Consider the following 24,611-nt stretch of genomic DNA (forward strand, 5'->3'; position numbering starts at 1 on the left):
GGGACAATCTCCAAATGAATCACTCTCTAGACCAGGGTGGGAAACCTGTATCCGCTCTGTAGGCACCAGCGAAAGGACTCTGAGATGTCACCTGGCCACTCATGTCTCGTACACGAGTTTCTGGTTGAAGCAATTATTGATGATAGCGGGCCATCAGAGAATAAACCGGACCGATCCACACCCTTTGGGAATACGCTACGAGTTCAAGCTTAATTGTTTACTCTCTGTAGAGAGAATGATCAGCATTTCGTGGGGGAAGACAGAGAGTGGCATGATTTTGCGGAGATGAGATCTAGAACTTGGGAATGCTACTGTGACCCCATTGTTTAAGCGTCGTCGCTTAGGATTTATGGTTGTTTTATGCTTGATTCGTCTGTTCAACGTACGCCTTTCTGCCTGTCTTTGAGGATATCATTTGAATGAAGTCGGTTTTGGTTCCTTGGCTTTTGGGGAATTATCAACGGGAATTATTTTACTTCTCCAATGCCCAGCCGGCACGATTTGCATTGGCACGACTTGGCGTAACGTGGTATTTGGTTGTAGTGGCTGGGCATTTCCGATTGATGTATCTTGGCAAAGCCACCACCAAAAAGTGGGTGTAGAACACTGACGTCTTGTCTCAGAAAAAGTGTGGAGGGAAGGGGGGGAACATCTTCGGGCAACAAAATTGAGAACCTGGTTCCTGCCCGTTTTTAGTCAAGGTTTGGGTTTCTCCACGGGGGAAGGAGGGACTGTCACCGTTTTTAATGCGGAGGGCATGGAAATGGAGTCTCCGCTATTGGAGGAAGGAGTGCCCACTGACCTTTTGGACACAAGATCTTCACCTTGACATGCTCACTTCTCTGGAGAAAGGATTAACCCCCACAACTGGGGTTAACCTTTAGAGTAATGGTCGGTGTAACGGCAACAGGCGGGGGAATCTCATCTCGTGGGGAAGACAGAAACATCATTTTATTATAAAGGTCTTGTCCCTCTTTTGTCCTTCAGTCCCCATCTCATCCCATCCTCTCTCCATATACCCTCATACAACCTACAACATGGCTGGAGGCGTCAAGAAACCCGTCAACATCTTCAAGCTCAAGGACTTGGGCGAGCCCGCCGGTGTCTTCAACTGGAGACTATGGTTCGCCGTCGTGTCCTTTGCGCTCCTCGGTGCCGCCAGAGGTATCGATGAGGGTCTCATCTCTGGATCCTTCAACTCCAAGGATTTCCAGGAAAAGATCAACTATGAGTCTTACTCTGAGGTTGAGCAGGCCAACATCAAGGCCAATGTCTCTGCCATGGTGCAGATTGGTTCCGTTGGTGGTGCTTTGATGTAAGTTTCTTGTACTTCTTCTTCTTTGCAACACACTGACTAACCCTTTAGTGCTTTCTTGGTCTGTGATCGCATCGGTCGTATTTGGGCTACTCGATTCCTCTGCACGCTCTGGGCTCTTGGTATTGTCATCTTCATGATTGGTGGTGTCAATGGAAACCTCGGTGCTATCTATGCTGGTCGCTTCATCTGTGGTCTCGGTGTTGGTCAGACTCCCGTCGTCGGACCTGTCTACATCGCCGAGATTGCCCCTGCTGCCATCCGTGGTCTCTGCTCTTGCATGTTCACAGTATGTTACCCCCCTTCACTTCTCACTACAATGTCTAACAAAAACAGGGTGCTGTCTACATCGGTATCGTCCTCGCTTACTTCACAAACTACGGCGCCCACCTCAACATGTCCGACCACACTCACAACCAGTGGCTCGTCCCCACAAGTCTGCACATCATGATGTCCGGAATCATCTTCATCCTCATGTTCTTCCAATCCGAGTCCCCCCGCTACCTCGTCAAGCAAGGCAAGCCCGAAGAGGCCGCCAAGGTCCTCGGCCGTCTCCGCCAGCAGTCCCCCGAGAGCGACTATGTTGTCCGCCAGGTCGCCGAGATTCAGGCTGCTCTCGACCACGAGCTCGAGGCCACAAAGGGTGTTGGTTTCCTCGGCAAGGTCAAGGAGTTGCTCTTTGTCCCCAGCAACCTGTACCGTCTCTACATGTCCTCCATGGTTCAGTTCCTCTCCCAGTGGTCCGGCGCTGGATCCATCACCCTCTACGCCCCCGATCTGTTCAAGATTATGGGCATTGTCGGTAAGCAGGAGGGTCTTCTCGTCACTGCCGTCTTCGGTATCGTCAAGCTCATCGCCGCTGTTATTTGCGCTCTCTTCCTCGTTGATGTCATCGGCCGAAAGCGCGCTCTTCTTATCGGTATCACTCTGCAGACCATTGCCATGATCTACGTCGCCTCTTTCCTCACCAAGATTCCCCAGCTCGGTGTCGATGAGGACTTTGAGCTCCCCGCCGCCGACAAGGGTGCTTCTCGCGGTGCCATCGCCATGATCTACGTCTCTGGTTTCGGTTGGGCTCTCGGCTGGAACTCCATGCAGTACCTCCTCACCGCCGAACTCTTCCCCCTCCGTATCCGAGCTCTCGCCACCTCTTGGGCCATGACTCTTCACTTTGCCAACCAGTACGGTAACTCCCGCGCCGTCCCCAACATGTTGCTCCCCGTTGCCAAGGGTGGTATCTCCCCCAAGGGTACCTTCTGGTGCTTCGCCGCCGTTACCTTTGTCGGTGGTCTCTGGGTCTACTTCTCCGTTCCCGAGACTAGCGGTCGCAGCCTTGAGAACATGGACGAGCTCTTTGAGCTTCCCTGGTACAAGATTGGTCTTCACGGTAACAAGCACGTCGAGGAGCTCGACGAGGCCCGTGATGAGAAGAAGCGCTATGCTGATGAGGCTAATGCCACTGGCATTGAGCTCGAGCACCAGCGCAAGCAAGATGCTTAAATGTTTAAATGGTTACAAGCGGAAAATTGGCCTGGCGGAAAAGGTGCCAGGACCTTGGTAAATAGTCACGAATCCTATGAATACGAATAAGTAAAATTTTATTCTTTATGATACATGTTGTTCTTTATGATAAATGTGAGGTTCTTTATGATAAATGTGAGATTCCTTATGATAAACTTTAGACTCTTTATGATAGATTTGAGATTCCCCCTTTATCGTGATAGATTAGTCGTTACTCCATTTGTAGACCCTCCTTCATGTTTGTGCACTGATGTTCCCGCTAGTAATGACCCCTAGTAATAACCCTCCCCAGCTTGCTCGGTTTGATCAAGTCGAGTTTATTTTCCCACACATCTCTTTGCATGCTATATAAACCAAGCCTAGAACAAGATCAAAGGAACTCTTCCAAGGTCTTGGGCTGTGTCGCTAGCTGTAAACCCCTGGTCAAGAGTCCGCGAGCAAGACCCAAAGGTTGTGAACTCTTTCTTGCTCATCCTTTGGTGTGAGCACGAGACACAGACGGAAATCTCTTCTACATCAGACCAAGAGACAAGTGCGGCGAGAGAAGAATCTGGAGGCTATTCTCACATCCACCCGGAGGGCGTTGTGCCACTCTGGTAGTCTCTGGTGTATTTGAGTTCTTAGTTTTTGGTGTGAAAAGACTCATCTAGCTTGTTTGCGGGAACGTGATGAGATTCTGACGTTTTAGGGATTGACATCCTTTGCTGAAGTACACGCAAACTCGGGTAGCGTTCTCGTTGTCATGAGTTCCTTCGCAATGTATTAGTGTTCGAAATCATGACCGAACATGTCCCGTAGGACAATCCACGAGTACCTGTTAAAGGGCTGCGTCATATGGGTCTTGATGGCTTCGTCATGTTCGTCATCACTGCTGTAACCGTCTTTCTTTCTGTCTTGTCCCGTTTCTGTGACTTAGTTCTCTGGAGTAGAACGCCATGTCCTGATGTTCTGGAGCTGTGGAAGTCGGGTGGTTGTAACCTCTGTTGTTGACGACTTCTGCGTTGAGTAGTATGTCAGTTCCCCAAGCCCAAGTTGTGTTTAGTTATGTCCCAAAAGTCATACTCCAGGAACTTGGACGACTTATCACTATATTCTTGATGGTGTATCTGGCTCGGCAATGGGGATTTTCTGCAACGAAGCAGGTGATGCCTTGACAACGGGCCAAGACCATCGAAGTCACGTACACGAACCGTCCTGCATATGTAAGGAAGACTCTTCCGTGTGTTTCATAGCTAGAACAGAGGATGGTGTTGCCCTCTTGTGCGCTTCCGTGACTGATATATATCGAACTGCTCCCAGCATCGGCTTCAGAAAACATCATTTGTTTTCCTTTCATTGAAAATGTGTGGTCCATCCAGGGTTTATGGACATCCCCATTCGTGCTCCGACGTGAGTGATGCCTTGGCCTCGGCTTCTTCTGCTCAGGCACAGACTACTGTTCTGAGAAGTATAGCAGGTCCTCCTGGTTTCCATACTTCGCGCGTCGTTTGGCCCGTCAGTAGGACTCTTCGCGACAGTCTGGGGTTATATGATGGTGTCGTATATACTGGATGCAATGGGATAGGCTGCTTGGACCTCATGGATGAGGTGGCCACGATCAACCGTGTTTGTTGTGAAGGCTTCAAGTCCGTTGGATGCAAGGCCGGTTCTGGTCGGTATGTTCTGGTTCTGATCCGTTCCTGCCATTGCGTAGCTCTCTGGATCATGCAATATACCCTTAAAGCTTCTGTGGCGAAATTGTAGAGATCCCGGGCTGCCAGAGATATATACTTTATTGAAAGAACAACTTCTTCGAAGACGTAATTGAGGTTTGCCCAATCTGGCCTGGCAGTCTAGACTGCCGTCCTTGATCGATTAGATTGACTGTTTTGGCTGATAGTGAATTGAAGACTCGCTTTCTTTTTGTCTTTATATTCTCTTTGACAGCCAATACAATTGTTTTTCAGATAGCGCCTGCCATAGAATATAGCGATGAGAAGCCAAAGTGTACATAGTCATCTTGCAAACGTCGGTAGCGTGTTGCAGGGACTCAGACTTGGAAGAAGAGTTTAGTATTGATGCACAAGCAGTTATCGTCTTGGTCCACTGGATCTTGCTCCGTGACACCTACTTGACCTGCTGGAGGGCACATCATGACGCTCCATTCCGCCATTCCGCCATTTCGCCATGTACGCCTCATCGACGATGTAGAACTGGAACTAGACTTCGCCGAGACTGTCGATCTCAGCTATTGGTAAACTCGACAAGGTTACCGTCGGCCGGTTGATTGCCAATATTGAACGTGAGTCGCTGTCGTCAATGGCGTCCCGGCTATACTGCTTTACCTTGGCCTTTCGAAGCCGGTGACTGCCTCTCCTGTTGAGCCTGGCTCAAGGGGTAGGGGGATATTATCGGCTTTGTCCCTGACCGCTGACGATTTGTCATCTCCTTGCATGTCTTCTTGATCGTCGCTGGGGATGTTGTTCCGGTATATAAAGCGAAATGGCCTGATGGAGCGGTTCTATACGCAAGAGGACCACACCTTGTAGGTTGCGAGTATGACGGTACGAAGCAGTTCTGCCCCCGCGCGCATCATTTTCCCTAACCCTAAGATAGTTACATGGCTTCACACCCGTCAATCACAGCGATTTCCAGAGCATGCCCATCCACATCGTATATAATAGGTCTCATGGCAATTCGGCAGACAACCGTACAGTCTACACCGTTGAGCCTTCCCATCGAGAGTTTCAAGGGCTTCAAGAGCATCGTGTTCAACTCTTATGTCGTAGGAGACGAATGCATTAGGTCGGCGGGGCTCTCAGAGGCGCAAATTGCTTGATCCGTTCGTCCGTGTTCCCGCAAACCCCCTTTGCCCGTTCTGGTTTTGTTGTGCAATCAAGTCAGGCTGTAGGAATTGAGGATTGCTTTAGACGTGCTGTATCAAGGTCACTTGCGTAAAACCTAAAAACAAACTGTCCGTTTGAGAGTTTGCTCCACACCCCGAAATCGGTCTTGTGTTTGCAACTCAGGATGGTCCAAATTCCCCGAGAACTGGTTGGGTCCCATGTTCATTTATCAGTTTGTAGAATCTGATCCTTATTTGATCATGCGTCGGTGCTTCTCTATAGTGGGCATATCTCTCATTCAGGCCGCTCTCTTGCTGGTAGAGACTGTTACAGCGTTCTTTGTGTCTTTGTCGATGAGCAGGTTGCGAGTCCCTGACAGACCTTCCATCGTCCGATGGTGGACCGGGCAGCGGAAGACCCGGGTCTTTTGGATCAGCTGGGGCTGGTCCGCGGGCCATTTTCAGGGATCTGCGAAGGGTATATAGGTTGTAAAAAGTGTTCAACTTTGCCCAACAGCAGATACAGCTTACTCCTTGGCACAAGATCAGACAGGTGACGGGCAAAGACATATACCGGACCGCGACTCCCATGTTAGAGCTCAGAGAATCTCTCAATCTTGTGTGAAATATAGAATGGACCGGCCAAAGTATCCAAGCTGCGTGTGATGTGAGTGTCTCACAATGACACACGCCGTCAAATGGCTGCATGGTGTTCTGACATAGACGTCGTCGGTGGTAAAGCCTTTCATCCCTTGGTCTCACTGGATAATGTGGCACTATGGGTAGTGATCGTGGCACCACGATGTGGTCAAGATTGTCTATTGACATTATCCCATTTGATCTCAAATTGGCGTAACCCAGCATTCAGGGCGTTTTGGTTCTTCGACGGCCCGCTGCCGTAGACTCAGGCACGTCTGGTCGGTGAACATAGGGTTCTTGATGACAGGAACCATAGCTCGGAACGTTTCGATAGGTTTTGGGCCCAAAGCCGGAACCCAGATCATTGGCAGGTCAGGGTAATCGAAGCATTCGTCGTTGATGTCGCCTTCGTTGATATCATCGTCGCTCAATTCGTCAATACCTTCGTCGTTTGTAATAGCTGGGTCTTATTCATGTTGATGGCAAGATGATATGCTCACGATAAGTGCTGATTAGCCCAGATAGGCTCTTGAGATGTATCATGAAAGTAACAGCGGGAAACTCCACAGCCATGGAAGGTTCGCAAGTGAGGGTATGGTTGTCTGCTCTGAGGACCCCCACTGAATCCAAGTGACCAAGTTGGCCACACTTGACTTCATGGGATCCTCGTACTCCGGTGAAATGTGCCGCAAGACGCTAGTCGAGATCTGTCTCAAGATATAATATAATTAGACTAGGCGTTTTAGACAACTTATCGTTGTAGCCTAAAACTTAGGAGGCCAAGTCATCTGTGATTTGGTGACTTGGGGAAAGGAGGGATTTGCCTCGTCTGCGTCAGTCGAGTTTCTCCTGCTTTCCACCTGAGTTTTGCGTCATTCTTGATAAGCTCGGGAATTATGTTGCTTATGTAAATGTATAACTGGCTGAGATAAGCGACAACAAGACCGTGGACGTCGTCAATTGTCCCCGGGATCAATGGTCCCCTTAATCTTCTCACATAGTACGGCTGTTTACTTTGTTGTCCGATATTGGTGAACTTGGGCGGGCAGAGTCTCTTGATGATCGTCGTCATCTGGTCTCGACTGCTCCGGCTCGAGCTTCTCACCTCATCTACCACAAAACATGGACGGGTTCGTCTTTTGTCTTTGCAACAGCCTCCCATATGACGAGTGCGAGCGATGAATGTTGCGACTATGAAAACCCCAAGCACATGGGGATGTCGGTAGCGAGTTTGGAGAACCACGCAGAGTCTAGCAGTGAGCCTGTAAGGCCTTTGCGTGTATGGCATGTCGGCAGTACCCCGCCGACAGTCTTGGCCTCCTCGCAGTGTCTGTACGAATGACTGCCGCAATTGTTCCCAGTGTTGGCCGTGTCTTGTCTCTCAGGTTGACGACGATAGCTGTCGAGGTCCCATGTAGTGTAAGAAGGAAAACACTGCGTGCAATAATCTTGGTAAGGACAGGGTAGACTAGACTCGGTAAAAGCCGACCTAATATAAGGAATGCCGTTGTATTCGGTTTGTGTCCATGTATCGTCTTCTGGGTAGATTGGTACCCTTTGGCATGGATTGACTGTTTCGAAAAGTAGGATCGGATCAACCACAGATATTGTCCACTTCTGCATTCCTGGCAACATGCTTCTAGCCTAGCTGACGCAGCCGCTCAGAGGTTCAGATCGGACCAAGTTTGGGCGTGACGGTGGAATTAGGTCGTGAACTTGTAATTCAGCGCAAGCTATAGACATAGCTTGGCAACGATTGTCATATAACTAGACATCGCCTGTCCGCAGTATCCACTGTGCTAAAGTTGGTAGGTAATAACTCGAGGCCAACCTGCCTAGGCTGAGCTGTAGTTGACTGCAGCATAGGTGGTGTTAGGATTCGACCCCCACCCACCTCCATGTGCTGTAGTGAAACAGGCGCACCGAGTCAATAAGACTGCTTAGAATCCTGTCTTTCATCATCTTATTCGTGACTGGATTGAGCATGTATGTGCCAATCACGTTTGGGACATCATGTCCGCATTTTGTCAACGGGTGAGAGTCAAGGATACCAATTGCCAGTCTCGTGCCATGCTCGCCCAGTGCGACCCTGTACCTGTATGAGAGACATGCACCGATCGTGAGTGAATGCACATACACACCCCTTCCGATTGTGTGTTCAGAGTCTCAGTGTCTGGGTTGTTGTGTCGGCCAACGACACCGTGGGCTCGAGACGGTCTCTGTTGCTGGATCAAGTCATGAAGAGGAAGCGTTGGATCTTCAAGCTAGAAGGTGTATCATTTGGCGTCACTTCCATGTTTGATCAGGTGCCGGCTTCCACTTCGGCGCCCTTTGTTTAGAACATTGAAAGTAGCCGCAATGCGATGTCAGGTTGATACCGTCGGGGTCTAATATACATTTCCATCTTTCTGAAACTAGGTACTATATCAGTAAACAATGCATCGTCATTCAGGGGAGAAAGTGAGGAGCATGAGGGTGTAATAGTTCCCAAGGGTGACTTACGTTAGTAGGTAGATGTTTGCGAAAGTTGTTTTGGTTCAGTTTGGCTCGCGGCGCTGCGCTGAGTGCATATATGTAGTCTTCTTTTCTCTTGCGGCAACCCTTTCAGCCGATTCTTCCTTCGTACTATCGACGGCGAGACGAGGAAGACATAAGACTGCGAGAACGTTTGGTTGGGTGTTGATGCAGCCTTGTTGTTTCAACGCCGATGATGTCGTAGCGGACGGGGAGTTATCCCCGGATCAGTATGCTTGTACTGGGTTTTGGCTTGCTGGTAATGGCGACACATGGCTTCTTTATTAATGTCTTAATGGATTCAAGTTCATAAATCTCAATTGCCGCTATGATGAAAGCCATCACAAGGTCTTCTTCTTCAGTCTAGATGATCTCATTCATGAAAGAGACATCCAAGGCCGTGATAGTCTTATATACCTCGGAAGGATGTCGTACTCCTCTGGTATCATTGAATAACTCTGCATCAAGTCTCCCTTAAGAGATTTGATGTGCCTCTGTTCCAATATCGAGACCCAAGCCACGTGATGTCTAAACCAAGAATAGTGACAGACCGGAACGCGTGTGTAGAATGCGGCATATGGGACCGGATCGTCTTGGATGGAAAGCTCTTGGTAATGAATCTTGACGGGTTTGGGATTGATCGCAGAATTGATCGTACCATTCCCACGCGGTCAACTTAACCTCAGACCATTTGGTTCATCAACTCGGGAAGCTGAATAGTGGTCTTGATGGCTGTAGTGCCAATATCGTACCATATGCAGATCGACGCGATATTGTAAGTACCAGTTCTAGATTCAATTCAACTCAAATGTCACAGAGTTTGAGAGTGGTGAGTATCCAGAACCTCGATTCCCATCCATGTTGTGGTTCGCCAATATGCCTGAGATGAGGCCGATTGTCTCATCTTCATGGACAGACGTCACTTTCTGTCTCGTTCGCAGCTAGAGTGCGGTCGGTTTCGGGGTTCTTATGTCATAGTGGCCGAATGAGAGAGCGAGATGAGGCTCATGGTTCGGTGATTTGAGAGGATGCTATGCGGGCCGCTTGGGTACAGAGAGGAGGGCGGTTTCAATAACAAAGGCGGATCTGTGCCTCAGAACTCTCCCGTATCGCCGCGAAGGTGCACAGTCCCCAGTCTGATGTTGTTCCTAGGTGATCGACACTGTCCACCAAGTGTGACGTGTTCGAAATTCTCGTCCATAGGATCCTTAGAGGAGGAGTTATACCGGAGAGTAGGGGGCTAACTAGCCGTTTAATACTAAAGCTCTCTGGAACACACAGAGTCGTGACTGAAGCTTCGTCTTCGTCAACTAGGCTTTCGAGCAGCACTCGTACGATGTCGTGGTTGCACACCCACCAGAGCCCTGCAAAGGGACAAGGTTATAGCGTCTTGCGAATATCGAACACAACGAAGGCTTTGTGACAAAGAAGGATACGCGATCATCCGAGTTGTGTGTAAGGTTGGAAGTATTGGTGTGTTTGGATCACGCCTGTTCTCGGAGGGCCTGGACAGATGGTACTATCCCGATTCATAGTATACAACCTTGTGAGGGCAATGGCGAACAGCAATAGCATTGGGTTCGGTGGCTGCATTGATGATAGTCCCATTCTCACAGGATCTTAGCGTTGACCAGAGAGCATTGGTTGAGACGGACAGGGTGCTAGACATGTCCTCATCGCTGAAGGCCATGGGGGATGTCCAGTTTAGGTCGCTGTTGACGACAGCAGTTGCTAGTTTGGTGAGAACATCAAAAACCAGAATGATGTACTTGAATGTGAGCAGGGCTTATTCGAAAGGTAAAGATGGGAGGCTCAAGACACTGCTCAAAATGCCAAGCTGTAACACTGCGAGGCTTCTGCACGCCGATCCATGCTATGGCCACGAGGTCTGCGGGCGGAAGCCGTCCCAGGGGTATCACGCGACCCATTGCTTTGTAGGCTACTCATTCTACCACCACTCACCTTCGTAGCTAGATCCCAGATTTCCTTGAACGTTCTAGTAGGTGGCAGAAACGTTGGCCTCCTAACCCTTAGGATAAAGAAATAAGTACCCTAAGAAACATGATCTCAACAGCATAAAATGGCTTAATGATTGTGTCTCTTATGCTTTAAGTGGCCAATGATTCTGGTACCCTGAGGCTGCTTCACAGCCGATCCTGAAGTTCCAACTTTGCTCAAAACCATGACTTGAGCTGTCGGGTACCCTGCAACTGGGCATCATAGTGCATCCTAAACTCCGAGCGTTGATGTCTTTGATGTGAAACAAGGTAACAGCCTCGTGATCGCAACGTTCGTTCGGGCCTTGCCTCTGGGTACATCTCCTGGTGAGTATGAGACCCTTATCTTGACCTGGAATTTTTCAGTCTCATGATAGTCGGGTCGGAGCCAGGGTGATACCGAGTCAAGGTTGAAAAGGCACGGGATCCGAGTGTCCATTCCTTGTACGCCTTGGCGACGTCTCCAAAGTTGGAATAGCCTGATAGCAGTGCCGGGTGCACATCAACAACTCACTGGGTTTCGACGTCGTCCATATCATCAGGTTCATCAGGCAAAGCCGCCATAATGTTTTGGGGCAGTTTAACATGTAGAAACTGCCGCTCTCAACATTGGACGTCGACGAACTTTTGTCGTTTTTATAATGTTGGAAGACTTTTGACTATGCGTAGGTCGATGTCGCCACCACGGCGCAATGCTTTAGTCGAGAGCCTGGTCTTTAGTACCGTCGTTGCTTTGGGCGGCGGAGACGCTAGTGGCTGAGAGGACAACCCATGTGTTCATGGGGGAGAGTCATTCTCGCTTGACCTCTCTAACAACTAACAAACTAGTGAATTCTAGTTTTTGATATGTTGAGCTGTATGTTGGTACAATGGATGCCGCTCAAGACTATTGAATGCCATGGTGGTATTGGAATGCCACATTTGTGATAAGGGCAGTGATCGGTATCTTCGAGTCTCCCTCACCGACGTCGTGAGAGTTTCCAACCAGCAGAAGGTTGAACTGCGAGGGGAATTCACCTACATGTGATGAGACGAGATGAAATGATTATGAAGGTAGCCCAATTAGCTCGCCTAGCTATCCAGCCCTCCCTGCATCTAACAGCGGAAAAGCTATAAGACAATCGATCTGCTAGTGTCCAGCGCACCTCAATGCTGCATACATTGCTTTAGATGTCGGGGAAGGATGCAATTCGCTATCATCGCTGTCCTTGTTTCCAATTTGTAGACGCCTGGCCGTATGAGTGCCAGGTTGAGAACCATTGAACCCCTGGGCTATCAAATTGAGGTTGCCAATTGCTTCGAGGGCTATCCACTCTGTGCCCAGTAAATTACACACGAGTCAGATTCAGGGACCGGATCCCTTTGCGAACGAGGGTACATAGACAAGTTTGACCACATGTTCGTTAAAGATCTCCATGTCAACACTTTTGGCCAATAGGCATAAGTTCGTCCAAACACATGTTGTTTGGGGTCGATACTTATTGCTGGCTGGTCTAACCGTGTTGCCTCAGTGATGTTGAACAGCTCGGAAATGGGGATCCGACACGTGAAGGCCTCATACAAGCAATCAGAGTCGTACACCCAGGCCCAGTCCCCTTCAAAATCACGAAACGCTGTCGATGGGAAGCAAACCAGGCTTGACGTAGCGTCCAGAAGGTCAATCGTATAAGATTGCAAGGTTGCGCAGATGTACATCAGTTACCCATCCATGGGGCGGAGTATAGGCCAGTTACAAGATAACCCGATGTCGCCGAGAGGTCAATGGCGTAAAAGATGATTCCAGTGAAGACAATGTAGTCCACTGCATTCATGCATCGGGGATGTAGTGATAGATACCCCATATGTCATCTTCGTGAATCTGCTAACGAAGTGGCATCTCAGGTGATGTACATCAAACCGAAAGAGAAAGAATGTGAGCGTTGTCCTTTATTGTGCCCACAGCGCCAATAGCTGCCTTGGCCGGCGGAGTTTCAATGTCCTCCCATGTTCCTTCTCATTGGTTTGATCGCGCGTTTCGAATTGTACCTGATATTCAACATTGCCGGGTTGTTAATGTCGAAGCCATTCTGGCTTTGTCTGCGGCTAGGGAGCTGTCTCACTGAGAAGATGTGTTCGTTTCGTCTTGGCGGTCAATGAAAGAGAAATTTATTAGCCCGGCTGAAATTCTCAAGAGTGAAAGCTCTCAGAAGCAACAGAAATGATCCATTGATTGAAACGCTTCGTCATACGCCAAATACTTCTCCGAATACCCCATCACAAAGCTTGCCCTTGAATTAGGAGGTCCAACCTTGCAGCGTTTGCACTGTCCATTGCAGTTGGATCATGGTAGAAACCTCTTCGTTAGTCGCCTGGGATGGTTTGTATGAGTAGCGTGACGTTGTCCAATCTTGTTCCAATATTGTGCACAGTTCACTCAATTCAAGGAGTGGGAAACATTCTCCCAGGTGGGTTCCCTCCTCGAATACTGGGGGCTCCAGTGATTGTGAGCTATGTCGTGTTCTCAGCGGTTTCCTCTTCGGTAAGTGATTCGATTCGCAGGTATCGTTGGTGCCTGCCAAGGTCCAAGTAACTGAGAGGAAGACGGGCATAGGGGTTGGGTATTCGAGGGGCGAAACACCGCCGATTCCTTCGTTTCCTGGAAGGGTCCTCACAGTTGAATGCAAAGTCTGATTATATTATCAAAGTCGCCTGCAATTGAACCAATTGTGTTGGACTAAGTGCGGAAGGAGATGAATAGCGATTTTATATTGACTCGAGAAGGCGACAACTGTGGGCGGAATCTGATATCTTTGCTCCAGACCACCGCCGGTATTGGGAGGATCGTCGTATATAATCTTGAGAGAGCTGTTGATCTGGATTATGTGACAGTACAATTTGATGCAGAAACCGGGACGATAATTTCGTTTACATCGATGAGAGCCGATACATAACCAGTGTCCAATGTTCTTAGACGATCCACGCTGAAGTCGCCATAAATCAAGGCCCTCGTGCTCAACATCTTGTCTCAATTTTTGGTCTCTTTGTCATGACATCGAAAGTCGCCGTAATGATGTTCATGTAGTCTCATCTGCACCGAAAACCCCGCATTGGATGGTGGTTTTCGTGCAGTAGCTGTACGAGGCGCGAAGGTAGCTGCAGGAGGCGCAATAGTGGCTGCAATACGAGTCGGTGACACAAATGCAGCGGCAAATGGATTTACATATGTCAGGTTGTTCATGCTAGGAGTTAAGCCTGAACTTTGGTTGTTTGGAAGTGTCTGTTGAACAGTATCTGGAAACGGGGCAGGTTGTGCCAGAAGAGACAAGGTGCTGAACGCAATAGACTGTCCTGTGTGAGTTGAGGTGCCAAGCGCAGCAGGCTGTGTCTTCTGGCAGCATGCCTTTCGCACGACGGTGGGTAAGGCGTCTGCATTTTCATTGTCGCTTGGATCCGATGCGGCACTCTAGTTGCCAATGACCCTCTGAACATATATCGTCAATTCCACGTGGGGCTCTAGGCCGGCCTGGAGTAGCAGATACATCGTCGCTGAGGCAATGTTCGCAGGTTTTGTTCCAATCCTTGAGGCGAAGTCAAATTCGATTATTGGCCTGGCGACAGGGCTTGCACCGGCCAACACACCTGTGCTTTTTCTGGGCTCAATTTGTGCTACACCACAAAAGTCGCAATCTTTCTTGGGTCTGTACTCGGCGACCTTGGACCGACTTGTCACATCTAAGTGACACTAGGTTCGAGCAATGTGCTTTGTACTGTTGTCTCCATAGTACAACGTATGTAAACTCCAGGCTCGTGATATACCTGACTAGATCACAGAAAGCCTTCTTCACCTGGTGGTGGTAGTACGCCTGAGCCTTTGGGTGAAGTGGCCATCTCGTTGTCGTCATTCGACTCATCAATGTCATCTGATTCTTCGCCGTCAGACTGCTCTGCCTTCATCTTCTTCTGAACCGAGGGTGGAACTTTGTCAGGCTTGAATGTGAACAGCGTTTCCCGTTTCTTTTGTACGAGCCATCCGCTTTCTTCGCGACTTGGGTTTCATCGCAAACAACAAACTGGAAGGCAATGTTCGTAATACCCGTTTTGATAGATGCAATGTCTCGGCTGTTGTCCAGATAGTTCAAGTTGAATCGATGGAGAAATAGCCATAAATCGGCATGTTCACTTGCGAATTAGGTCGGAGTTTGGGTCCAGCAGGGTTCCATGCACTTGTCTCTTCCAAGTCGCCGCATTGGTTAACATGTCGCAGTTTGTGCACGAAGCGTTACTGGTTGATTTGATAAGTGGACTTCATCAACCGCGACAACCCTGATCTCTCTTGGTGACCATGTCATAGTATTATACCATCCTGGCGTAGAATCTGGTTCCATGTTGCATGTGTCAAAGGGCTTGAAAGCCCAAAGTCCCATTGGCCATCGGCGGCCTCGACGTCTTGTTGACTTGCTTAGTGGGCAACGCTTGATAAATTTGGTAATTTGACCATGTCGTAATGCTCACAGAACAGCTTGGAGCGATAATCCATTTGGTAGTCCAGTTGAAAGACAAGTAGGACTTTAGACCCGTCGATTCCGAATGGGCGGTTACCAATCTCGGATTGTCCGAGGGGTGTCTGTCGTGCTGCCTCATCCTCGAATTCTTATCCAGTCGTCTGCGTTCGACTTGAGGTCCTGCACAATCCGATTTCGGTTTGTGTACATACCCACAGCCGCACAACCACAGGTAATTTTATGAGTCTTGCGATTGCGAGGGACCTGGAGAGCTTGCAGTTTTTCAGGTCACCAGTCGCTATCGCGAGTTTGGCCTTGGTGCTTCGGAGACCGCGGCAACATGCTAAGTTGCTGTGTCGAACCTGTCGATTACATCTTGCCGTTGGAGAGGTGTGAAGCCAAGAAGCCCAGTACTTTAGCAAAGTCGGAAGCCGAACCAATTAACCCGACGACTGGCCCGTCTTGGTCAAGTGCTCTGTCGACGCAATGTCTTACGCCCATGCTGGTATCAACAACGTCTTCGAGACTGCAGCACACGTGCGTAAGCCTACTCGCCTCCTCCAGATTAAACAGGGCGCTGTCCGTGCCTGCATATGTGACGCTGGATAATCCACTTGTATCGCAGGTCGATGTGTCGAGTCCTTGCTTGGTTGTTCTTGTTGAGGGTCACCTCTCGAGCGTTGCGAGAGTCAGTATATAACAATAGAGGCAGCTTCTGTTGGCCATTCATCTGTTTGACCAGGTTTGCAATCCACATCAATGACAAACCAGTTGGTGTCAGGTTAATGAATTCAGCCTCTGTGGTTAACGTAGTAACCATGCTTTGTCTTGCACTTTTCCAGTACACAAGGCCTGAAGCCAACATAACGACATGGCCTGCAGTTGAGCATCATGTTTCCTTGCAATCGGCAAAAGAAGCATCTGCGTAGGCACGGAGGTTCAGATCGTCAAGGCTATACTTGCCTCCAAGGCAGATAGTGTCAGGCACCATTGACATGCACCAAGGTTAACAAGGGCATATTCTGCGGCCCAAATTTTCCACCCAATCTACTTATCCAGTCCTGTAGGTAGTGATGTTCGTCGGAGGTGAGGGCGGTATTGTCCTCCGCGGAGTCGCTCGGGAATAGTTGACTGATCACGCAGGATGGACACCTGGGCTGGTGCCCGCCCACGTGCAGAGACCCGACGAGCTGCAACTCTTCCGTAGATCTGGTCCAAGGTTGGCTTCGATGCTGGCGTTTCAGCAATGGAATGTGGTAGTCCATATGAGCGCCAGGCGGGCCGTCATTTTAGCCTGGGCCCGCCTCCCCTGAGGATTCCGAGGCGTCGTGTTCCCAACATTTCACGACAGGTTTGCCATGGGGAGAACATTTTGCCTGGGGTGTGGAAGAGACTGTGAAAGGTCCGCCGGGGAACCATGTCTTGCCTCTTGGTAAATAGTGATTTAGTGACGTTCTTGCACCAGGACCATGGAGTCGTGATTCACTGTTCTTCTGTGCTTTACCGATGATCCCAGTAGTTTGATCGAGCTTTCCAATGTTGGCGGCTTGTTTTCCATCTTTAGTTCAGCCTCTGGATAGTCCGAAAGATCGGTAATATAAGACAGGACACCAAAATGGGCACCCAGAGGTTCGCGCGCTGATTGGCATCGGAAGTCGTGTCTCGTTGCGGGGAAGCCCACGAACAGAGTCGATTGACACAAGCAAGTTTGACAGAGAGATGTTTGTCTGCAAATCTTGAAGTCAACAAGGGATATCAGCAGTGTCATGTCTTGTTGTCCTGTTGAGTGAGCATGGGCCATTGGGACACGATGGCTTTGAGAGCATTGTGACATCCCAAGCTATCTGTAAATACGGTTAGTGATGAGGAGACATTTACCACATGTCCGGACTTACTTGTACAAACAACTTTCTCGATCTGGGTTCCAACATCAGACTTGCCAACGGTGTTGAGCACTCCCAGATGAATACAGGCATGTTGGCTTGATGTTTCTAATAGATGCAAGTAAGCAAATGGACATTTTTCCACACTTAACACGACTCATACCGTTTTGAAGTAGCCAGCGATCTTTCTGTTCAGTTGAGACTCCAAGAAGAACGCATAGAGGCGCAGATCCAAGCTCGATGTACGCGACCGTACAATCATGTGGACTTGGCGGTCCCATGAGCTGTGGAAGCGTTGGGAGTCTTGTAATGTCGCTTGCCATGCAAGAAATGCGCATCTCTTCGATGAGATCCTGTCTCTCAAGAGCGTGCACCTTGCGCATAACAGATGTGCGCTCTGGGGCGAATAATGCGTAACACTGACTGATGTCAAACAGTGATAAACTCGAGAGATACCGTTCCATGTTGCTATCATGGTCAGAGATAGAGTACAATCGTTCATGAAGTAGACTTACATAAGACGCCAAATGACTCAATCGCTGTAGACAGTTAGCAATTGAGTAATTACACACAAATGCAGCCAGATTCATAAAACATATATACTCCACTCCATCCATTGGTGTTTTAGATGGATCATTACTTACCCATGTTTTGCACATCGCTGATGTATGCTACCAGGTCGTTGAACTTTTGGTAGTTCGATGTCACCCAGCCTCTGCTCAGGGCAGCTGCGAAGCCAAATGGCTTCCCATCATGTCTGGGTTTTGCTTCGAGATGGCGCAGACATAGTCTGAGTATAGATGGGTTGTGGAGTACTTGGATGTGAGGCACAAAAGAGGAATTGACCCCAAGGGTAGGTTGTCATATCGAAGATGTTGCAGCGGTACGTTGTTGGGGGTCGAGCAGTAGCACCTGGGATATATCAGCCTCTGTGTAAAACTGGTGTTGTTGCAGACGATTCAAAGTCACTTACCCCAGTAACCAGAACCCAATCCGCCCTCTGCCACGTCCATGTACTCCGCAACGGAGGGTATCGTATATATCGATGATAAAGAGCCAGGGTCAACACTAAGCCAGATATATAGTTCGATGATTGAGGTTGCCCTCCACCCAGGGTTCAGGCGCTGGATATGTGTGATCTCGGCGGCGTAAGGGAGGCCGGAGGAAAGAAGGCATGCAACCTTTGCTATGATGTGCATTAGCCCCTGTGGATGACATGCTTCTCAGTATCATCAACGTACCAAACCAAGTTGTGTCAATGTTACACCGAAGCCCAGGCCCAACTGTCAACGCGGGCATGCTCATCTTCGGATAAGATGAATGTATGATGGAAGAGGTTGTGCCAGGTGGAAGGGGAGGTAAAAGGGCAGGCGGAAGGGGAATGCTGTTTGGTCCTGTTAGCAAGTAAAAGGAATAGAGGATTTGATGACAGGACTTAACATAGACTGCCGGCTACTCTCCAAGTGTCAAGATCAGCCTGTTTAGTAGAATGAGGGCGCAGTGATGGTGTGTTATGACAGATCAATCTCCCATCACCCGAGAGTGAGCTTCAGATGAGGAGCGATGCCAAAGGATACCAGAGGTGTAGATCTGGGAGTGAAATTTCGGGAAGTAAAGATGGTATCAAGGTATTCTAGTAATATATACTGCAAAGGATGTGACGCGATATTATGAGATGAGATGAGAGAAGTTGAGAAGCTCTCGGGGGGACAAGGGGGTATTTGTACCTGAACCAGGCCTTCTTTTCCTCCGAGCAAGACAGTATTCTATGCGTCATGTTGAAGACGATTTGTCTTGTTCTTCTGGATTGGGAGCTGCCTGTCATGGATTGATGAGGCATCAGTGGCAGGAATTGCGGTTGATGGTGGTTGTGCGTATGTTTGGCGAGGCACGCAACGTCGATTTATCCCACAGTTGCGCGACAAGCACGCTCGGCCATCGCAAGTATGCAACACATCAGTTGATCCGATAGGTCATGGTAGAAAACAGACTTTTGAGTAACACCGTCGTGGTCGCACCGATTTAAGCATCAGGGTCGATTTGGTGACAACTTGACAGTGCTTCCTTCTGCCTAACGATTGGGCTTCCATCATAAAGCAAGCTTCCGCCGCAAAGATAGCCAGGCATTCAACCACACCACCGTCAACAAATCGGAAAGCTGCCGTGGTTCTTCTGTTTGGATGAGTAGTCGTTTGGTAACTCTGCGAGCCAGGCGTCTTTGCCAGCCGGGGAGAGTGATGACAGTGGCATTTGTCGACCATGACTGAGATTCTGGGATGCTGACGAAGTACATACTGACAACACCGCAATCTGAAAAGTCTTGCTAGCATCACTGGTTGTTTTGTTGATGTTTCCGTCTCTTCTCTGAGCATCGCATACGGCACGGGGCTGCAAGTGACCGATTCCATGAGTATCTAACCGCGGTCCGTGTCCTATTAGTTGCTGCTTTACTACCATTTCACGGATGTACTCACCCTAGACTCTGTTGCAAACCGTTTCCCTATTGTTGCTTCATCGACACGGATCGCTTCCTCAAATTCCGTACCAATAAGCGCCCACGCATAGTAAGGCTGGTGGGTAGCAGAAAATTTGGCCTCCTAAGCCTTAGGGTACAGAAATGAGTAGTCTAAGAAGCATAGACTAAGTGGCATAAGCTGTCCTGATGATTTTGTCTCTTATGCTCATAACGGTCGATTGTTCTGATACCCTGAGGCAAGGCCATTGCAACTCACCATGATTCATCTCAGAGTGCTGCACAGTATAATCTCGAAAACAAGGACACGATACTCAGTCCAGAATAGTAACGGAATGGACGAAGCCTTGTACTTCAGACAGACGAGTCCAATGGGGCATACTGTATGGAATGATCAGTCAGTTGTTCTGAATCTCCACAGGAAAGCCTCACGGTATACGTTCGGGGAGTCAAGTTGACCTACCACCTCGGAACAGTCCTAATAACCCGCGACATCAATGAATATTCCTGACATCGAGCCATTTGATTTGTGGAATGATCCTTCGATGAGGTTGCTCTGGGACTGGTGATTTGTATTGGAGTCTTTGTGTGATATGGGCCTGGTGTTGCGCCGTGACAACGTTCACAAGATGTTTCTGATAATTTCGTGATTGTATTCATAACAGCCATGTAGAAGGCATAGACCTAGCTCCGATTTCCATCAACGACATTGAACTGGGCTCTGTGGAGGAGACGATAGCCTCGTCCGACTCCCCAATCCTGATACAGGACACCATCTTAGAGCCTCCACGTCGGTGCCGTCGCGCATGGCTGCAAGGGTCGTCTCAAGTTGGGCCGGTCTCTCTTCTCTCTCTGCTCAGCTCATTCAAGGCATGGATAGACGGTTCTGCCTTTTCCCTAAAGCGCCTCGTTGTCGTAGTCGCCGACATTCGCTACTACCTGACACCCACGCAAGATTTTCGCCATCGCGCCTTGTCCGTGGCCATGCGGGCGCAGTTGATCGAGGTCTTGCCGATGCGAGGTTGTCCAGGGTAGGCACTGAAAGGCAATTGTTAGTGTGGTTACAGGGGCATCAGCAAGACGGGGGAAGCGAGTGCCGTTCTGCATCTCAGAATGATCGGTAATTATGACGTCGTTTGTCAATGTCGCGTACCTCTCTGCGGTGAGGCTGAGACGAGGCGAGGCAGAGCATCATGTCACATCGCTTCAAGTTTAATTCTGTGGTCGGCACTCTATTCTGTATTACAGTGAATCAATTGCGTGGTGGGGGGTTTGCGTCACATGATTTCGCGTTGGTAGTTTCCTATGTGAAATCTCCAGGTCTGGAGTGACGATAATGCAATCAGTGCCTGAATTGGAACGAGAGTAAATTAATAGTCTATAATTTGGCTACCAGTAGTGCGTTGTAGAAATGAGATTGACTACTCCATCGTCTAGACATCACATCATCAGTGATCCATAATCGATCAGCGACATGACACACTTATCCGAACGTCCCTTGTCCTGACATACATGCACGTCAATTGAACCCCCGATTGTCAATTCCTTCTCCTTAGTAGAGTTATACCTGTAGATCCCTACTCTCAGCTCAGCTCAGCAACGCTCACCGTCGATGATCTTTATCTACAGGGCTCAACCCACGCCGATCAACATCTCAAAAAGCTGAGGAGAAATCTCTGAACCCCGGACCGGAACATCCTTTGTGGCAATGTAAGCAAGCAAAAACTCTTGCAATGGTTTACAATGCTTGCATGATACAGCTCGTCTACAAAACAATTACGTCGTTGTGTAAGCCCGCCAAGCCCTCAAGATACAATGTTGGTCTCAATCGATACTGCAGCATCATTAAAGAGAAGTCAATGCAAATCAAACAGGTCTAGAACCATTCAGACACTCACACACACCCCATCTCTTGAGAATCCAAGATCTCGGAACCGATTGCGAGATTGATCCAGGGCAACATGACATCATAATGGAGGGGCAGGTTTTTTGACAGAACAACCGTTAATCCCGGAACGGGAGTATCCCGCCGCGCCCTGTCAAAACCGGTTATTGTTTCACAGTTTCTTTCTTTTCTGTTCTGTTCTCTTTGATGACGGCCATAAAAGAAACAAAAAAAAATTAAAAATAGTGGATCTTTAGACGTAAAAAGACAAACCGTTGATGCCTTTGTGACGTCGTTAAAGAGGCGAAACCTTTTTGCCTGACATGCATGCAACCAATGAAAAATAAATGACAAGACTTGACGCCTTGCAGCGCTTTGTTTCTTAGCCTTGCAACCCACTGACAAGACTGCCCGTTGTCAAATTTTGTGCAGGCCCTGGGTAGTAGACAGACAGGCACAGGAACATTCCGTTCAAACAGTCAAACGGCTCTGCAGCTAGCCCCGTTTCTCGCCTACTTTTCCCCAGAATTCTATTCCATCACTGTGCGATTAACTAAGGAGTTCAGTCCCGGTCCGAGTTGGTAGTCCAAAGAAAGATTTTTCCTTTGCACAAACCGGCCGGATAACGGGAGCCAGAGGTTAACCCACACAAAACAAAAGCCGGGCCGAAGCCGGAGCGGGGGGAGAACAAAGGATTGTCGTTTCGGTGCTTGGCATCCTGTTTTCGCGGGGGGCGTCGTTTCAATTGCCGATGATAACAAAGAGAGTCATTTGTTCTAGTAAATGAATCAGATTAAGTTACAATAAAAACAAAAGGGTTGCTGGCAGAGTCAGAGTCGGTGAGCAAACAGTATAACAACAGACAGCACATCATGGCGGTGTCACGACATGGTCAATCTCTTGACATGCCTCGTGGCTGACGCGAGAGAGAGCACACACAAGGCTACTACTGTATGCCAAGAAAAAAGGGGGTGTAACAAACGAAAAGGCGATTCATTCAGACAAAAGTACGGGGTAATCGCGCACTGTACTGTGCAGACTGACTCAACTCAGTGGCTGAACAAACTCCAACTGTATTAATGAAAATTCTGATAATCGTCCCCTTTTTTACAGAACGAGTCAAGCTAAAAGACAAGAGGGAAAAAGTTTGACAAGTTTATTTTCTCTCGGTAACTCCCACGGTACTAGCTTCAGCCCATGTCAGATCATATCGATAGTCTTGGTTATGTCTTGGAATAAACTTTTCAATAATCCTTCAGCCGTTAAAGTCGAGGCTCTTTTTTCTTTACGAGCTGACTCTAGGTCTTTTACTCCATACCTAGGTAGGCATTGCACACCAGGAATAGGACTCTCTACCTAGGTCCAGCACCCCGGAAAGAGTTCCTAAAGCTTACGTTTAAGGAGCGGCTCCGGGATTTTCGGTACGCTCCCCCCATGAATGGTCCATTTCCAGGGTTGACACAGGCTAGAGGAGAGGTTCCCGCGGAAAGGTTGATTAGGAACCCCTGTAAGCCGACCTGACCCCAGATTCCCCTTTAGAGAAGACCTTACAGCCGCACAGTTTAAAGCCTCGGCTTTATCTACTGTAATCTTTTGGATCTAAACAATCACCATTGAATCATGCCAAACTCTCTTTTTTAATATCTCCGACAATTCTATTGTTTTAATGCATCACCGCTTCTTTCACCGTTTCACGACAATACTCCTTGTGGCGTGAAGCTCTAGTAAACCATCTCTCCAGGCTGAAATAAACACTTATCGTGACTGGCGGGTTTCAGCATGTGACGAACCCATCTCATCGCAAAGTAACCCCAACCCCAACCACCCGCAGCTTACTCTTTGTATCCTCTCCCCCGCCTTTTTCCACATCCTGATACTTGCTTGGCTTGCTTTCCCAGGCATCAAAATCGAGGCACATGCGCGCTTGTCAAATCATGGGGTTTAGATCAACGACTAACCTAGCCCACCTGTCTCAGATACCCATCTTGTGTGTGTGTGTCAAGAACGAAATGCAGGTGATATGATCTTCGAGCCTCACAGTTTTCCCCCACGATGATGTGAGTTGCTGTTATCTCATACTGTTTGCACGAAAAGATGTGCATCCATCTTGTTCAGCGAAGATCAGAGTCCAGAACGCTTGCGGCGGCGCAAATAGTTCCTATCTGAGATATACAAACACACATTCATGTCTACATACTCAGCCCGCCTGCTGCCGTCAGCTGCGCATAATACAATAATTGACAATTGCGGCAATATGCTCGTACCGCACCGTCCGTCTTTGCCGTTCCCGTTGGAGGTAGTCATCGTCAGCGGTGCAGTCAGCAGATAGACACAAACCTGTTCTCCCAACCTGTACCGCCTCTTTGTCCTTTTCGCCATGTGGTCTTTTTTACGCGTCGGTCGGGTATCTTTGGAATGTCAGCATACCCATCGTATCTTATCATTTCTACGTGTGGGGAAATGGTTCGCATATTTGTATGTAGATAGCTTCGGCTCGAACAGGTAACTCGATTGGGAACTTGTCAATGCAAGCAAGCTCTTGTCAGATAAGCTGCACTGTACATCCCACAACTTATCCACACTCCCCCCTCCTCTCTCCCCCTGTCAGATATCCATTTTCTCCCACTCAACAAGGCCAGGCCAGGCTCCCCCCCAGGACCCGCGGAGCCTCCTCCACTGCCTTGCCTTGCGTCTGTGAATGCCTGCTTCCCCGCAATCAGGCCCCATCTGCATCACCAATGCGTCTAATACGTGGTGAAGTCTGGCTTGGCCAGCGTGGCGGTTTTTCTTTTCTGCAAAACAAAGATACCAGAAGACATATACCGCCAAGAGAGACAAAAAGAGAGACTGAGGCCTGCTGCCTACCTACGTATTCGGATGCTCATTTGTTCAATAGTCTCACGCAAGGCGGTGATAGTACCGCCGGGATGGCTTGGGCTGGGCTGGGCTGAGTCTGCCCTGCTAGGCAATCCATTTTGAACCACAAAATGGAATATCGCAAATGCCTTTTTTTGCATGCACAGTGTTTAGTGTGTCCCATCTCACCCATCTTCAATTTAAAATACGACACAGACGGGGA

The 24,611-nt window shown here is 48.8% G+C and overlaps 8 protein-coding genes across 8 annotated transcripts; 2 read left to right on the forward strand and 6 right to left on the reverse strand.

Moving 5' to 3' along the window:
* Positions 1 to 1,037: 1,037 nt before the first annotated feature.
* FGSG_10483 (uncharacterized protein) lies at positions 1,038 to 2,926 on the forward strand (the record flags this gene model as incomplete). The annotated part of the gene is made up of 3 exons (XM_011321164.1): positions 1,038 to 1,315; positions 1,367 to 1,604; positions 1,652 to 2,926. 3 exons carry the CDS (start codon positions 1,038 to 1,040, stop codon positions 2,813 to 2,815), a joined length of 1,680 nt encoding a protein of 559 aa, XP_011319466.1. The 3' UTR covers positions 2,816 to 2,926.
* Positions 2,927 to 4,177: 1,251 nt separating this feature from the next.
* On the forward strand, positions 4,178 to 4,643 carry FGSG_13768 (uncharacterized protein; the record flags this gene model as incomplete). The annotated part of the gene is made up of 2 exons (XM_011321165.1): positions 4,178 to 4,491; positions 4,580 to 4,643. 2 exons carry the CDS (start codon positions 4,178 to 4,180, stop codon positions 4,641 to 4,643), a joined length of 378 nt encoding a protein of 125 aa, XP_011319467.1.
* Positions 4,644 to 6,502: 1,859 nt separating this feature from the next.
* On the reverse strand, positions 6,503 to 6,872 carry FGSG_13769 (uncharacterized protein; the record flags this gene model as incomplete). Its single annotated transcript, XM_011321166.1, has 2 exons — positions 6,503 to 6,765; positions 6,800 to 6,872. 2 exons carry the CDS (start codon positions 6,870 to 6,872, stop codon positions 6,503 to 6,505), a joined length of 336 nt encoding a protein of 111 aa, XP_011319468.1.
* Positions 6,873 to 7,490: 618 nt separating this feature from the next.
* Positions 7,491 to 7,934, reverse strand: FGSG_13770 (uncharacterized protein; the record flags this gene model as incomplete). The annotated part of the gene is made up of 1 exon (XM_011321167.1): positions 7,491 to 7,934. The coding sequence occupies one exon, from the start codon at positions 7,932 to 7,934 to the stop codon at positions 7,491 to 7,493; it is 444 nt and encodes a 147-aa protein (XP_011319469.1).
* A 2,398-nt stretch (positions 7,935 to 10,332) lies between these two features.
* FGSG_10485 (uncharacterized protein) lies at positions 10,333 to 11,374 on the reverse strand (the record flags this gene model as incomplete). The annotated part of the gene is made up of 3 exons (XM_011321168.1): positions 10,333 to 10,581; positions 10,776 to 10,809; positions 11,325 to 11,374. The coding sequence occupies 3 exons, from the start codon at positions 11,372 to 11,374 to the stop codon at positions 10,333 to 10,335; spliced, it is 333 nt and encodes a 110-aa protein (XP_011319470.1).
* A 1,709-nt stretch (positions 11,375 to 13,083) lies between these two features.
* On the reverse strand, positions 13,084 to 13,398 carry FGSG_13771 (uncharacterized protein; the record flags this gene model as incomplete). Its single annotated transcript, XM_011321169.1, has 1 exon — positions 13,084 to 13,398. One exon carries the CDS (start codon positions 13,396 to 13,398, stop codon positions 13,084 to 13,086), a length of 315 nt encoding a protein of 104 aa, XP_011319471.1.
* Positions 13,399 to 13,814: 416 nt separating this feature from the next.
* Positions 13,815 to 14,743, reverse strand: FGSG_10486 (uncharacterized protein; the record flags this gene model as incomplete). Its single annotated transcript, XM_011321170.1, has 3 exons — positions 13,815 to 14,215; positions 14,429 to 14,521; positions 14,635 to 14,743. The coding sequence occupies 3 exons, from the start codon at positions 14,741 to 14,743 to the stop codon at positions 13,815 to 13,817; spliced, it is 603 nt and encodes a 200-aa protein (XP_011319472.1).
* A 2,312-nt stretch (positions 14,744 to 17,055) lies between these two features.
* On the reverse strand, positions 17,056 to 18,479 carry FGSG_10487 (uncharacterized protein; the record flags this gene model as incomplete). The annotated part of the gene is made up of 8 exons (XM_011321171.1): positions 17,056 to 17,135; positions 17,187 to 17,282; positions 17,338 to 17,569; positions 17,599 to 17,642; positions 17,690 to 17,713; positions 17,819 to 17,941; positions 18,148 to 18,360; positions 18,416 to 18,479. The coding sequence occupies 8 exons, from the start codon at positions 18,477 to 18,479 to the stop codon at positions 17,056 to 17,058; spliced, it is 876 nt and encodes a 291-aa protein (XP_011319473.1).
* Positions 18,480 to 24,611: the final 6,132 nt, after the last annotated feature.

The sequence above is a fragment of the Fusarium graminearum genome, chromosome 1 (assembly GCF_000240135.3).
Source record: "Fusarium graminearum PH-1 chromosome 1, whole genome shotgun sequence".
Classification (NCBI taxonomy): Eukaryota; Fungi; Ascomycota; class Sordariomycetes; order Hypocreales; family Nectriaceae; genus Fusarium; species Fusarium graminearum.